This window comes from Artemia sp. Qi Xiang Cuo, chromosome 13 (genome assembly GCF_049724085.1).
Source record: "Artemia sp. Qi Xiang Cuo chromosome 13, ASM4972408v1, whole genome shotgun sequence".
Taxonomy (NCBI): Eukaryota; Metazoa; Arthropoda; class Branchiopoda; order Anostraca; family Artemiidae; genus Artemia; species Artemia sp. Qi Xiang Cuo.
The window spans coordinates 11728732-11743236 of NC_142806.1; the positions used below are offsets into that span (position 1 = coordinate 11728732).

General features: G+C 32.2%; 1 protein-coding gene across 1 annotated transcript in view; it reads left to right on the forward strand.

Annotated features, from left to right (window-relative positions):
- LOC148944953 (ethanolamine-phosphate phospho-lyase) overlaps nt 1-14505 on the forward strand; it is a 93474-nt gene that overhangs the window by 32443 nt on the left and 46526 nt on the right. The window contains exon 4 of the mRNA XM_089099521.1: nt 13101-13194. Within this exon, the coding sequence (XP_088955647.1) occupies nt 13101-13194 (94 nt within the window). The remainder of the gene's footprint in view (nt 1-13100; nt 13195-14505) is intronic.

Genomic DNA, 14505 nt, shown 5'->3' on the forward strand with positions numbered 1-14505 from the left:
ACCTACTGCGCAACCACAGGAAACTGTATTGATACTAATTCAGTATTGATCATTTAAAAAAAATCATTTGATTTTAAGAAAAACTTAAAGTACCAAGGACAGTGATAATATAAATCTAATTATTTGAATAAAAAACTCATCCTTGGGAAAAAACTGATCAAAACTCAAAAGTTGTTCTTTGTACTTATCCCTTAGGACGCCATTTGCTTGCAACTCAATGACTTCCAGCTGCAGTTCATCTGAGCAACTGGCCACATCTGCTTCAAATGGATTTTGAAAAAGCATCACTTCTTCTGCCTTTGAACCCAAGTAAAATTACCGCTCCTGGAACTACATCTGGAGGTCTTTGAGGACCTTGATTGCAAATGATATGGGGAACTCAGCTATTGCTTCAGCTATGAAGACCTTCCACTGCTGAAAGTGCATCAAATTGTTGGCCTTACTTGTTCCTAAAACTAAACAAGTTTAGACCTGAACGTCTTTTGGTATAGACCAGAAACTAGATTTATCTCTCCTTGTTTAGGTTCAGGAGTTCTGAATGACGAATTCCCATATCATTCTGTAGTAAATTAGTAAATGCCTAATGTCTGTAGTAAAGGCCGATTCCCATATCAACTCTTCGTCAGACAGCAGTGGCTGTGACTTGTCTTAACTTTCTAGGAAGGCATGTATTTCATTTCTTACTTCAAACACTCTACTCAGAAGTTTCTCACGACTTAGCCATCTTATTGCTGTGTAAAAAGGTAAATCTTACGATATCTATCTTTCAACATGTCTCTGAATTGTCTATGGTTGAGCCCATGTGAAATTATTAAATTCTTTATCTTCACCACAGGGTTCAGTATACTCATAATCTCCAAATATTTACCTTATAAAGCTTGCTGGTGAATGATACAGTTCAAGAACAATGGTTGTGGAATATGTTTCTCATTACACATCTGGTTCACCTGTCAAACCAAGCCTTCGTTTATGCCACTCATCGTTCTATCCTCCATCGACGGTCAAGGAAGTAAAGTTAGTCCAGTTTAAGTTATAATCAGCAAATGCTTTTTTCAATTCCCTGGATGTATCCTCTTCCATTTAAAATAACGCCAACTTTTTCTGGTGATAGAACATCGACTGGATAGAACATCGTAGTTTCTGTGTTGACATTAGAAGGCGTTTGTACTAAATTTTATGTTTAAATAAAAAATAACGGGCAACTGATTAAAGAAAACACAAAAAAGAGAAAAAAACGGTGCCATCTAGTATTGCCCAGAAAAATGAAGAAGCTATTTCTGAGAAAACCCTAAATGAAAATACTGTATGGATTTTTAATTTTTTGTATTTGTTGTACAATGGGTCATTAATTTAAAAAAAAAACAACACCTTTGCCAAAATCCCACTAAAAGGAAAGCATATACATCGTCTAAATAAATTCTGAGACATCACTGGCTTAGCATAACAATACAAGAAAATTTAGAACAATGAAAAAAAAGTAAATAAAATAAAAGCCTGGGAAACAAGAAAAAAAAAATACAAATATTTCGGCCGAGACCTCTAACAACCGTCCTCATTGCAAAAAGAATAAAACAGTAGACAAAATTCTATGAAACAGAACAAAAGGCAAAGAGAAGTCTCACCTTTTCAAGTTAACAGTGAAAGGTGACTGAATAATAGACTCCGATGTAGATAAATTGCACATACTTAAGGGCAAACCTTGGAAACTTGCGTGAAAGTCACAAAGATCGATTTATAACATTTAGGGCCGGGCAATTAGCATCCAAGAATAGAATTTAGCTTGCAGGAACGTACTTGTTACTTGCATTGTTTTTAAGAAATTTTGCTAAAATGGCGGGAACATGTCTTAACCTGATGTTATCTCACCGATAAAATAAATGGCTACGACAATCGTCCAATCGCTCCTTACTTTCAGTTAAAAAAAAAACCTTTTTTTTCAAATTTAATTTCTGAACGTTCTTCAACAGATGCAGGTTCAAATTTCGCTCACCGTACATGAACAATTAAAACAGAATTTTCATATCGATTTTGGCAAAGTTTCCCCCCGTGTAAAATTTCCTCTGGAAAATTCCACTCCAGAAACCACCCTCCTAATATAAATATCTCAACCTATAAAACCAAAATTATTTATTATGTTTGAGGGGGCTGTCCCCTCATGCAATACCCCGAAATCTGGCTCCTCCCTCTATGGAAACTTTCTTCCCCCCACGGGAAATCCCTTCATGTAGCGAATTTTTCTTCATCAGGAAAAATAACCCCCGGCAATTCCATTCTAGCTGAAAATTACCCCCGGAAAATTTCTTGTGGACGATTCCAACTGAAAATTTTTTCTTAGCCCACTTTTATTTGAAAAAGACTTTAATTTCTGATTGTTTTGAAAGCCATGTCAGAACTCCCCTTCCGTGGAAAAATACTTAGTATCCATCTCAAAGGTAACTATTCGGTAGACTTGCTTCGTCATTTGAGCTGCCCCACCCCTGAAAAACTGTGTAAGGGGGCATTAAACAGGGGCACTTATGGAGGTATTGTCAAACGGAATGAAATGGTCTTGGTTGTTATAGAGTTGTTGAGCCAACAGCAACGTAAAAATTCTAGGGTATTTGACATAAGTTCATGGCTCTTTTGATGAAACGTTTAAATAACGTGTCCCGTCGTTGTTGATGAATCCTTCCACTTTTTTTGGTTCTTATTACTAGTATTATTATGGGCGGACCCATAATACAAAGTGAAGGCTCAGGCCACAAAGGCTCATTGCCTTCGACCCCTCCCCCCTCCAGAAAACATAAAGAATTTATTGGGCTATTTGCGGCCCGTTGATTTGGTATTTTGAGACAGGGCTTCCCTATCTTATTTTTCCCCTTTAAAGAAGAACCCTCCTTGGTGACGTCAGGATGTCCACCATTCTTTTCCTCATCTCACAAACTCCATCCATCAGCTTCAGATCGGCTTGTGTAGGGAACACTCTTGCCTCAACAGAGAGGAGAGAGTCTCTCGCCAGCCGTCAGCAGCAAGCAGAGCCCTAAAAGCCACCACTAGCAAGAGCCTTGATTGCTCCTTAAGCCATCTTTTCTTGCGCTATGGTTGGTGCTTTACATGTTCATGAGAACTGACCCCACTCACTGGTCATTACTTTGGCAGCCATTACTGGCTTCAATCCATCCATACAGGCAGCGTATTCTAAAAAAAATTCATGTCTTACGGTCAGACACTGGGATGGACAACCAGTGGCTGGTAGTGATAGAAATTAACAGTGGCTGGCTCCACTTGTTTCTATCACTTTCAGGCGTACCAGGATAGTGTTGTCACCCCTACCCCCTTTCAAAATAGAAAAAAACCTGCAAGAACAGGCAATTCTATACAAAAAAACTCCTAAAATTGGGCTTGTTTTATTCTTGCTGCAGTTGAAGAAACTATATTTTGATTAAATTTTCAAAACTGAAATTAATTTTATTTTTGTTTTTAATTCACGTTGGCCTGTTAAGTTTTGGAATGTAGGGCAAGAGGCTAAGTTGTCAGAAAATAGTATAATAGAAAATTAGTAAAATTAATTAGTAAATTAGAAAATTAGTAATACCCAAGACAGTTGTTTTTGAATAGCAAAGCAGACCTACCTTCTGTTTAACTTTTTCCAAATATTGAATTTCAAGTAAACAATCTTTGACTGCTTCACCGTTCATTAACAAGTTACTTAACTGAAATTTCACTTTTCCTTCCAATGATGCCTCGAAATAGTACCTAGAAAATAAAAACATGTTCTCAATAAACTCGTTTTTAAATAAAAAATGTCACTTGCCTTAGCTCCGACTTTTTGAATCTCTGATGGCTCGAAAAAGAACCTAGACAAGGAAAAAGAAAATTAGTGAAATATACAAGAAATTTGTTTTTAAATAACAAAGCAGACTTACCTTCTACGCAACTTTTTCCAAATGCTGAATGTCGGATAAGCAATCTGGAACTACTTCAAAGCACCATTCAACAGGAAGCTACTTACTTGAAATTCAACTTTTCATTCAATGGTGCCACGGATAAAAATCTAGAAAAATAAACATAACGTTGGCCGAATGCTCAAAAATTCTTTTTAAGAAGCAAAACCTACTTACCTAGCTTCAACTTTTTTCTCAGTTTTGGCCTAGAAAAAGAAAAAGAAAATTAGTGAAATGCCCCAAATAGTTATTTTTAAGTTGCAAAGAGATTTACCTTTTACCCAACCTTTTCCAAATTTTGAATCTCAGGTAAGCAATTTGGAACTACTTCAAAGCAGCATTCAATGGGAAACTACTTACCTGATATTCAACTTTTTCTTCCAATGGTGCCACAATAAAGGACCTAGAAAAATAAAAACAACATTAGTCGAATGCTCGAAAAATCTTTTTTAAGGAGCAAAACTTATTTGTCTAGATTTAACTTTTTTCTCAATTTTTTTTCTCTAAGAAAAAGACCAAGAAAATTAGTGAAACAGGCTACCCAAGAAGTTTGTGTTTAAATTGCAAAAAAAACTTACCTTCTGCTCAACTTTTTCCAAATGTTGATTCTCAGGTAACATATCATTAGTCGTGAAGATATCAATTGTCGAATGCTCAAAAAGCCTTTTTTAAAAAGCAAAACTTACTTACCTAGCTTCAACGTTTTCTTCCAGTGGTGCCACGAAGAAGGACCTTGAAGAAAAATAATATTAGTCGAATGCTCAAAAAGTCTTCTTTAAGAAAAAAATTACTTACCTGAGCTTCGATTTCTTTTTATTTTGGCCTAGAAAAAAAAGAAAATTAGTGAAACTCCCAAGAAAGTTGTTTTAAGTTGAAAAAAAGACTTAACTTTTAATGTATTTTTTCCAAATGTTGAATCTTAGGTAAGTAATTTGGAACTGCTTCAAAGCAGCTTCCGATAGGAAACTGCTTACCTTAGATTCAACTTTTTCTTCCAGTGATGCCACGAGAAAGAACCTAGAAAAGTAAAATAATATTAGTCGAATGCTCAAGAAGTCTTTTATAAGAACAAAAAATACCTACCTGAGCTTCAAGTTTTTCTAATTTTGGCAGACAAAAAAGACAAAAAAAGGAAAATTAGTGAAATACCCAAGAAAGTGGTTTTAAGTTGGACAATAGACGTACCTTTAATCTACTTTTTCCTAATGTTGAATCTCAGGTAAGTAATTTGGAACTACTGTAAAGCAGCTTGCAATAGGAAATTACTTACCTGAGATTCAACTTTTTCTTTCAGTGATGCCACGAGAAAGAACCTAGAAAAATGTATAATATTAGTCGAATGCTCAAAAAGTCTTCTTTAAGAAAAAAAATTACTTACCTGAGCTTCAAGTTTTCTAATTTTGGCCTAGAAAAGAAAAAGAAAATTGCTGAAATACCCAAGAAAATTGTTTTAAGTTGGAAAATAGACTTATCTTTAATCTAATTTTTCCTAATGTTGAATCTCAGGTAAGTAATTTGGAACGACTGTAAAGCAGCTTTCAACAGGAAACTACTTACCTTAGATTCAACTTTTTCTTCCAGCGATGCCAGGAGAAGGAACCTAGAAAAGTAAAATAATATTAGTCGAAAGCTCAGAAAGTCTTCTATAAGAACAAAAAATACTTACCTGAGCCTTAAGTTTTTCTAATTTTGGCAGACAAAAATGGAAAATTAGTGAAATACCCAAGAAAGTTGTTTTAAGTTGGAAAAGAGACCTACCTTTAATCTACTTTTTCCTAATGTTGAATCTCAGGTAAGTAATTTGGAACTACTGTAAAGCAGCTTTCAATAGGAAATTACTTACCTGAGATTCAACTATTTCTTCCAGTGATGCCACAAGAAAGAACCTAGAAAAATAATATAATATTAGTCAAATGCTCAAAAAGTCTTCTTTAAGAAAGAAAATACTTACCTAAGCTTCAAGTTTTCTAATTTTGACCTAGAAAAGAAAAAGGAAATTGCTCAAATACACAAGAAAGTTGTTTTAAGTTAGAAAATAGACTTACCTTTTAATATACTTTTTCAAAATGTTGAATCTCAGCTAAGTAATTTGGAACTCAGGTAAGTATGAACTGATTCAAAGCAGCTTTCAATAGGAAATTACTTACCAGAGATTCAAGTTTTTCTTCCAGTGATGCCACAGGAAGAACCTAGAAAAATAAAATAATATTAGTCGAATGTTCAAAATGTCTTCTATAAGAAAAGAAATGCTTACCTGAGCTTCAAGTTTTCTTGATTTTTGTCTAGAAAAAGAGAAAGACAATTAATGAAATACCCAATAAAGTTGTGTTTAAATTGCAAAGAGACTTAACTTTTACTCAACTTTTTTCAAATGTTGAATCTCAGGTAAGTAATTTGGAACTGTTTCAAAGCAGCTTCCAATAGGAAATTACTTACCTGAGATTCAACTTTTTCTTCCAGTAGTGCCACGAGAAAAATAAAATAATATTAGTCGAATGCTAAAAAAGTCTTCTTTAAGAAAAAAGTTACTTACCTGAGCTTCAAGTCTTTCTAATTTTGGCAGACAAAAAAGGAAAATTAGTGAAATACCCAAGAAAGTTGTTTTAAGTCGGAAAAGAGACCTACCTTTAATCTACTTTTTCCTAATGTTGAATCTCAGGTAAGTAATTTGGAACTACTATAAAGCAGCTTTCAATAGGAAATTACTTACCTGAGATTCAACTATTTCTTCCAGTGAGGCCACAAGAAAGAACCTAGAAAAATAATATAATATTAGTCGAATGCTCAAAAAGTCTTCTTTAAGAAAAAAAAATACTTACCTAAGCTTCAAGTTTTCTAATTTTGGCCTAGAAAAGAAAAAGGAAATTGCTCAAATACACAAGAAAGTTGTTTTAAGTTAGAAAATAGACTTACCTTTTTATATATTTTTTCCAAATGTTGAATCTCAGCTAAGTAATTTGGAACTCAGGTAAGTATGAACTGATTCAAAGCAGCTTTCATTAGGAAATTACTTACCAGAGATTCAACTTTTTCTTCCAGTGATGCCACAGGAAGAACCTAGAAAAATAAAATAATGTTAGTCGAATGTTCAAAATGTCTTCTATAAGAAAAGAAATGCTTACCTGAGCTTCAAGTTTTCTTGATTTTTTTTCTAGAAAAAGAAAAAGACAATTAATGAAATACCCAAGAAAGTTGTGTTTAAATTGCAAAGAGACTTAACTTTTACTCAACTTTTTTCAAATGTTGAATCTCAGGTATGTAATTTGGAACTGTTTCAAAGCAGCTTCCAATCGGAAATTACTTACCTGAAATTCAACTTTTTCTTCCAGTGGTGCCACGAAGAATGACCTAGAAAATTAAAAATAATATTAGTCGAACGCTCAAAAAGTCTTCTTTAAGAAAAAAACTACTTATCTGAGCTTCAAAAGTTTTTCTAATTTTGGCCTAGAAAAAAAAATTAGTGAAACTCCCAAGAAAGTTGTTTTAAATTGGAAAATAGACTTACCTTTTAATTTTTTTTTTCCAATGTTGAATCTGAGGTAAGTAATTTGGAACTGCTTCAAAGCAGCTTTCAATAGGAAATTACTTACCTGAGATTCAACTTTTTCTTCCAGTGGTGCCACGTGAAAGAACCTAGAAAAGTAAAATAATTATAGTCGAATGCTCAAAAAGTCTTCTATAAGAACAAAAAGTACTTACCTGGGCTTCAAGTTTTTCTAATTTTGGCTGACAAAAAAAAGGATAATTAGTGAAATATCCAAGAAAGTTGTTTTAAGTTGGAAAATAGACGTACCTTTAATCTACTTTTTCCTAATGCTGAAACTCAGGTAAGTAATTTGGAAATACTGTAAAGCAGCTTTCAATAGGAAATTACTTATCCGAGATTCAACTTTTTCTTCCAGTGATGCCACGAGAAGTACCTAGAAAAATAAAATAATATTAGTCGAATGTCAAAAAGTCTTCTTTAAGAACAAATTACTTACCTGAGCTTCAAGTTTTCTTCTTTTGGCCTAGAAAAGAAAAAGAAAATTGCTGAAATACTAAAAAAAAATTTTTTAAGTTTGAAAATAGACTTACCTTTTAATGTATTTTTTCCAAATGTTGAATCTCAGGTAACTAATTTCGAACTGCTTCAAAGCAGCTTTCAATAGGAAATTACTTACCAGGGATTCAACTTTTTCTTCCAGTGATGCCACGAGAAGTACCTAGAAAAATAAAATAATATTATTCGAATGTCAAAAAGTCTTCTTTAGGAACAAATTACTTACCTGAGCTTCAAGTTTTCTACTTTTGGCCTAGAAAAGAAAAAGAAAATTGCTGAAATACTAAAAAAATGCTTTATGTTTGAAAATAGACTTACCTTTTATGTATTTTTTCCAAATGTTGAATCTCAGGTAACTAATTTGGAACTGCTTCAAAGCAGCTTTCAATAGGAAATTACTTACCAGTGATTCAACTTTTTCTTCCATTGATGCCACGAGAAGTACCTAGAAAAATAAAATAATATTAGTCGAATGTCAAAAAGTCTTCTTTAAGAACAAATTACTTACCTGAGCTTCAAGTTTTCCACTTTCGGCCTAGAAAAGAAAAAGAAAATTGCTGAAATACTAAAAAAAAATGTTTTAAGTTTGAAAATAGACTTACCTTTTAATGTATTTTTTCCAAATGTTGAATCTCAGGTAACTAATTTGGAACTGCTTCAAAGCAGCTTTCAATAGGAAATTACTTCCCTGAGATTCAACTTTTTTTTCCAGTGGTGCCAGGAGAAATAATCTAGAAAAATAAAAATAATATTAGGGCGAATGCTCAAAAACTCTCCTTTAAGAAAATAGATTATTTGAAAAAAACTACGTTTTCTAAAGAGTTAAAGAGGCTGAGTTACAAGGTCAAATCTTAAAACGTACAGGGATTAGGAGGCACAGTTGGGGGGCTGCCGCCCCCCAAACCCTCCGCTTTCGCAGCCTTTAAATAAAAAAAAAAGTTCTTTAAACTGAAAGTAAGGAGCGACATTAAATCTTAAAACGAACAGAAATTATTCCGTATATGAAAGAGGCTGTGCCCTCCTCAACGCCTCGCTCTTTACGCTAAAGTTTTTTATTGTTTTAAAAAAAGAGTTGTGAGAAAGTCAAACTTAACTTTTACTCAACTTTTTCAAATGTGGAATCTTAGGTAAGCAATTTGGAACTGCTTCAAAGCAGCTTTCAATAGGAAATTACTTACCTGAGATTCAACTTTTCTTCCAGTGGTGCCACGAAGAAGGAACTAGAAAAGTAAAAATGATATTAGTCGAAGTCTTCTTTAAGAAAAAACTACTTACCTGAGCTTCAAAAGTCTTTCTAATTAAACCTGAGCTTCAAATTAATTAACTGAGATTCAAATTTTCTTTCCAATGGTGCCACGAAAAATAACCTAGAAAAATAAAAGTAATATTAGTCGAATGCTCAAAAGCATTTTTTTAAGAAGAAAAACTTACTTACCTAGCTCTAACTTTTTTCTCCTTTTTAGCATAGAAAAAAAAATGTGGAATCTCAGGTAAGTTGGCACTGCTTCAAAACAGCTTTCGATAGGAAATTAGTTAACCCGAGATTCAACATTTTTTTTCCGGTGATGACACGAGAAAGAACCTAGAAAAATAAAATAATATTAGTCGAATGCTCACAAATTCTTCTATAAAAAAAAATACTTACCTGAGCTTCAGGTTTTTCTAATTTTGGCCTAGAAAAAGAAAAAAAATACTGAAATAACCAAGAAATTTTTTTTTTAATTGTAAAGAGACTTAACTTCTACTCAACTTTTTCCAAATGTTGAATCTCAGGTAAGTAATTTGGAACTGCTCCAAAGCAGCTTTCAAAAGGAAATTACTTACCTAAGATTCAACTTTTTCTTCCAGTGAAGAAAGTTTCTTTCCAGTTTCTTCCGATTTTGTCCTAGAAAAAAAAAGAGAAAATTAGTGAAACTCCTAAGAAAGTTGTTTTAAATTGCAAAATTGACATACCTTTAATGTGTTTTCTTCCAAATGTTGAATCCCAGGTAAGTAATTTGGAACTGCTTCAAAATAGCTTTTAATAGGAAATTACCTACCACGAGAAAAATAAAAATAATATTAGTCGAATGCTAAAAAAGTCTTCTTTAAGAAAAAAATTACTTACCTGAGCTTCAAGTTTTTCTAATTTTGGCCTAGAAAAAGAAAATTATTGAAAAACCAACTTAACTTTTACTCAACTTTTTCTAAATGCGGAATCTCAGGCAAGTAATTTGGAACTGCTTCAAAGCAGCTTTCAATAGGAAATCACTTACCTGAGATTCAACTTTTTCTTCCAGCGGTTCCACGAAAAAGTACCTAGAAAATTAAAAATAATATTAGTCGAACGCTCGAAAAGTCTTCTTGAAGAAACAAAAATTGCAAGACATAATTAAATTTTACTCAACTTTTTTGGAATATTATACCTCAGGTTGTATTTTTTTACTTACTCAAAGCAACATTCCTTTTTAAAAGATATTTTCTTCAAAGCAATTGTAGTAAATTTATTTGTAAGCAATTTGTATCCTAAACAAAAAGAAAAAAGGATCAGTAAAGTGCTCAAGAAATATGTTTTTAAATAGAAAATATTACCTCAGAAAAGAACATGGTGAAAATCAACTAAAACTGGTCAAGTGCTTTTCCTAAATAGCAAGAAGTTTTTCTTAAATAGTAAAATATACTTACATGAAAGCCAATTTTTTCTTCAAATAGTTACTCGGGAATATTCTAGACAAAGAACAAAAAAAATTTGAGAAATGCTCAAGAAACTAATTTTTCAATCCTCGCAACCTAAATACCTGAGGTTCAGTGACAACTTGTTTTCTTTCTTTTTTTATTGCCCGCACTTTGCTTTTAAATCATGCGATAAACTAAGATGAAGTTGAAATTGTCTATGAATGCATTCCCAGAATGACGCCATTTTCTTTTTGTTCTGACGTCATGAGAATTCATCATTCTCGGAATCGCCGGCAAAAAACAAATGCTTTTGGCCTAAAGAACCTAGAAAAAAAAATAATGTTAGTCGAACGCTCAAAAAGTATTTTTTGCAAAGCGAAACTTGTTTATCTGAGATTCAAGTTTTTCTCATTTTTGGCCTAGAAAAAGAAAATTTGTGAAATACCCAAGAAAGTTGTTTTTAAATAGCAAGACAGGCTTACCTTTTAGTCAACTTTTTCGAAATACTGAATCTCAGATAAGCAATAATGTAATTGTTTTCCTAAAAAAAATAACATTAGAACCACAAAAATAAAAGTAGTAGACTAATCAAAAAGCTTTTTTTTGTAAAGCGGTACTAAATTGGGACTGCTTCAAAGGAAATTTCATCTTGAAATTACTTATCTGAGATTCAACTTTTTCTTCCAATGGTGCCACGAAGAAGAACATAGAAAAATAAAATAATATTAGTCGAATGGTCAAAAAGTCCTCTTTAAGAAACAAAATTACTTACCTGAGCTTCAAGAAAATTAATGAACAAGAAGGTTGTTTTTAAATAGCACGACAGACTTAACTTTTACTCAACTCTTTTGAAATATTGAATCTCAGGTAAGTATTATTTGACTACTTCAAAACAACATTCCCTTTAAAACTTATTTACGACTAGGCAATTGCAGTCAGTTTGATTATAAGCAATATGGAGCATGGAAAAAAAAGAAAAGGAAATCAGTCAGGGCTCAAGAAAGTCATTTTTAAATAAGCAATATTACGTAGCTGAGTTCTAATGTTTTCCTCCAGTTGTGCGTCACAAAAGAACTTAGAGAAAATCAACTGAAAAAAGTCAAACAATTTTCTAAAATAGGAACAATTTGTTTTCAATAGTAAAATGTCTGAGAACCAACTTTTTCTTCTAATAATGCCTCAGAAATCACCTAGACAAAGAACAAGACAATTTATGGCCTTAATAAAGGCATTTGTAGTTTGTATTTGTTTAATTTATTTTCATTTTTGGGATATATATACTCCATTTTGAGTCCTTGTGCGCTCTCTTGGGGTATTAAATAAAAAAAACAAGTTTTTTAAACTGAAAATAAGGAGCGACATTAAAACTTAAAACGAACAGAAATTATTCCGTATATGAAAGGGGCTGTCCCCTCCTCAACGCCTCCCTGTTTACGCTAAAGTTTTTTATTGTTTTAAAAAATTAAGTTGTGAGACAGAGTCAAACTTTAGCGTTTAACAGAAAAAACTTTAACAAAAAACTAGAATCTAAACAGAATTTTCATTTGTTTGTTTTCTTATGTCTGGCCAGTTCGGCTAAAGATCTTTTTTTTTATAAAATTAGAGCTTTTAATTGTACATAAAGTTGTTTGATTAGGGTCACTGTGTAAAACAAGTTGATCCTACGCAAGTCTCTAAGTCAAAGTGATGAAGTAAGTAATTAAATTAATTAAGTTCGCTTAATTATTTAACTAAATTAATTAGTTCACGTTAATTAAATTAATTATTTCACTCTTCACTACTTTAATTATCGCTCTCAAATAGCCGTGCAAAATTAAATAGAAGAAAAGTTGAACTAATAACAATAAAATCAATAAAAACAAAATGAGCTAAGGAAATAAAATTACTTGTAAAACGTCATTCCTTTTTTGATCGTATGCATAAGATTGGATAATCGTTGAAAATTAATATCATCAGTTTTTTTTCAGTTTCTGTGGAATGTTAATAGGGCTGCAACTCCTAGTGATTTATCTTTTAATATATGAGGGGGAGATAAAGGTAATGGTAACAGGGCTGCAGATTCTAGTGATTTATCTTTTAATATATGGGGGGGGGGGTTAATGGTAACAGGGCTGCAACTCCTAGTTATTAATCTTTTAATATATGAGGGGGAGGTAATGGTAATGGTAACAGGGCTGCAGCTCCTAGTGATTCATCTTTTAATATATGGGGGGATTTTAATGGTAATGATAACAGGGCTGCAACTCCTAGTGATTTATCTTTTAACATATGGGGGGGGGGGTTAATGGCAATGGTAACAGTGCTCCAACTCCTAGTGATTTATTTTTTAATATATGGGGGGGGGGGTTGAAGGTAATGGTTTCAGGGCTGCAACTCCTAGGGGTTTATCTTTTACTATTGTCTTATATTACCATCAAAATCTCTCATAAAGGGATTTTGACCCATTTCATCTGACCCATTCATCTACATTTTTTTTTCAGTGCATACCATGGTCATGTAATGTCTTTAATTGACATTAGCCCCTACAAGTTCAATCACTTAGGTCCGGACGCTAAGCCTGACTGGGTTCACGTGGTAAGCTTTCCTTTTACAATATGAGTGGTTTTTTTGTTTACCTTTTTTTACTTAAAAAAATTACATTTGATTAAAACTTTTTGATATATTACTTTGTACAATTGGCTGGTGTTTGTAACAATCACTAATCGGGGAGCAATCATGTGATCCTGTACACCTGGTAACTGAACTGGGATTTTTTCCAGGATAATTTTAAAATCATTGTCAGAAGGTTTTCGAATATTCACAAAGGAGTCTGTCTTATGTTGTTTCATGCCTGGAGCCTAAAGACAAACGAGTATCGTTTATTCTAAGCATTGGTTATAACCAGTAGGTCCAATTAAAAGATCACGAATTCTATCCGTAGTTTCTTAAATATACTCGTATTTTTTCTCGTGGCTGGGGAATTGAGTTGAAACTTCGAGTTGTGTTTGAGGGAAGGGGGCATAGGATTTTTCTCTGGTCTCCGCAAAAGGGTTTAGTCTACGGTTGTTTCCCTTTTTTGTACTCGCCGTCCGACAAGCTCTTTTACTTGCTTATAAAACCTTTACCTTTTCTAAAACCGCACTGTTCTTCTCTTAAAACTTTGTCTACGGCATCTCTCATTCTAAAAAGTATCATATTACTAAGTAATTTGCTATCTTCAGAGACTAGCTAAATCACTTAATAGTCACCCCACTCCCTCTCACCACCTTTGTTGAACAATGTTTTAATTGGTATTTTCTTAGTATCATTTGGTGCTTCACCCTTTTAAAAAATTATATTCATTGTCTGCAGTGACTGGTTTCTGACCTCAGAGACACCATATTTAAGAAACTCATTTACTACCCTACCAGTACCTGGCTATTATGGAAATAAAATATATATATATATATATATATATATATATATATATATATATATATATATATATATATATATATATATATATATATATATATATATATATATAATATAATATAATATATATATATATATATATATATATATATATATATATATATATATATATATATATATATATATATATATATATATATATATATATATATATATATATATATATATATATATATATATATATATATATATATATATATATATATATATATATATATATATATATATATATATATATATATATATATGATAATAATAATAATAAATCTTTATTTCCATAATAGCTTATAGCTAGCAGCGGACGTCAAACAACAAGAAAATATAACACTTGAGATCAGATAAATAAATGTAAAAATAAATATACTTTTTCACAACTATTTGTAGATTTCCTTTCAACTAGTTCCTCATTATAGTGGTTCGTGAAGTAAGAAA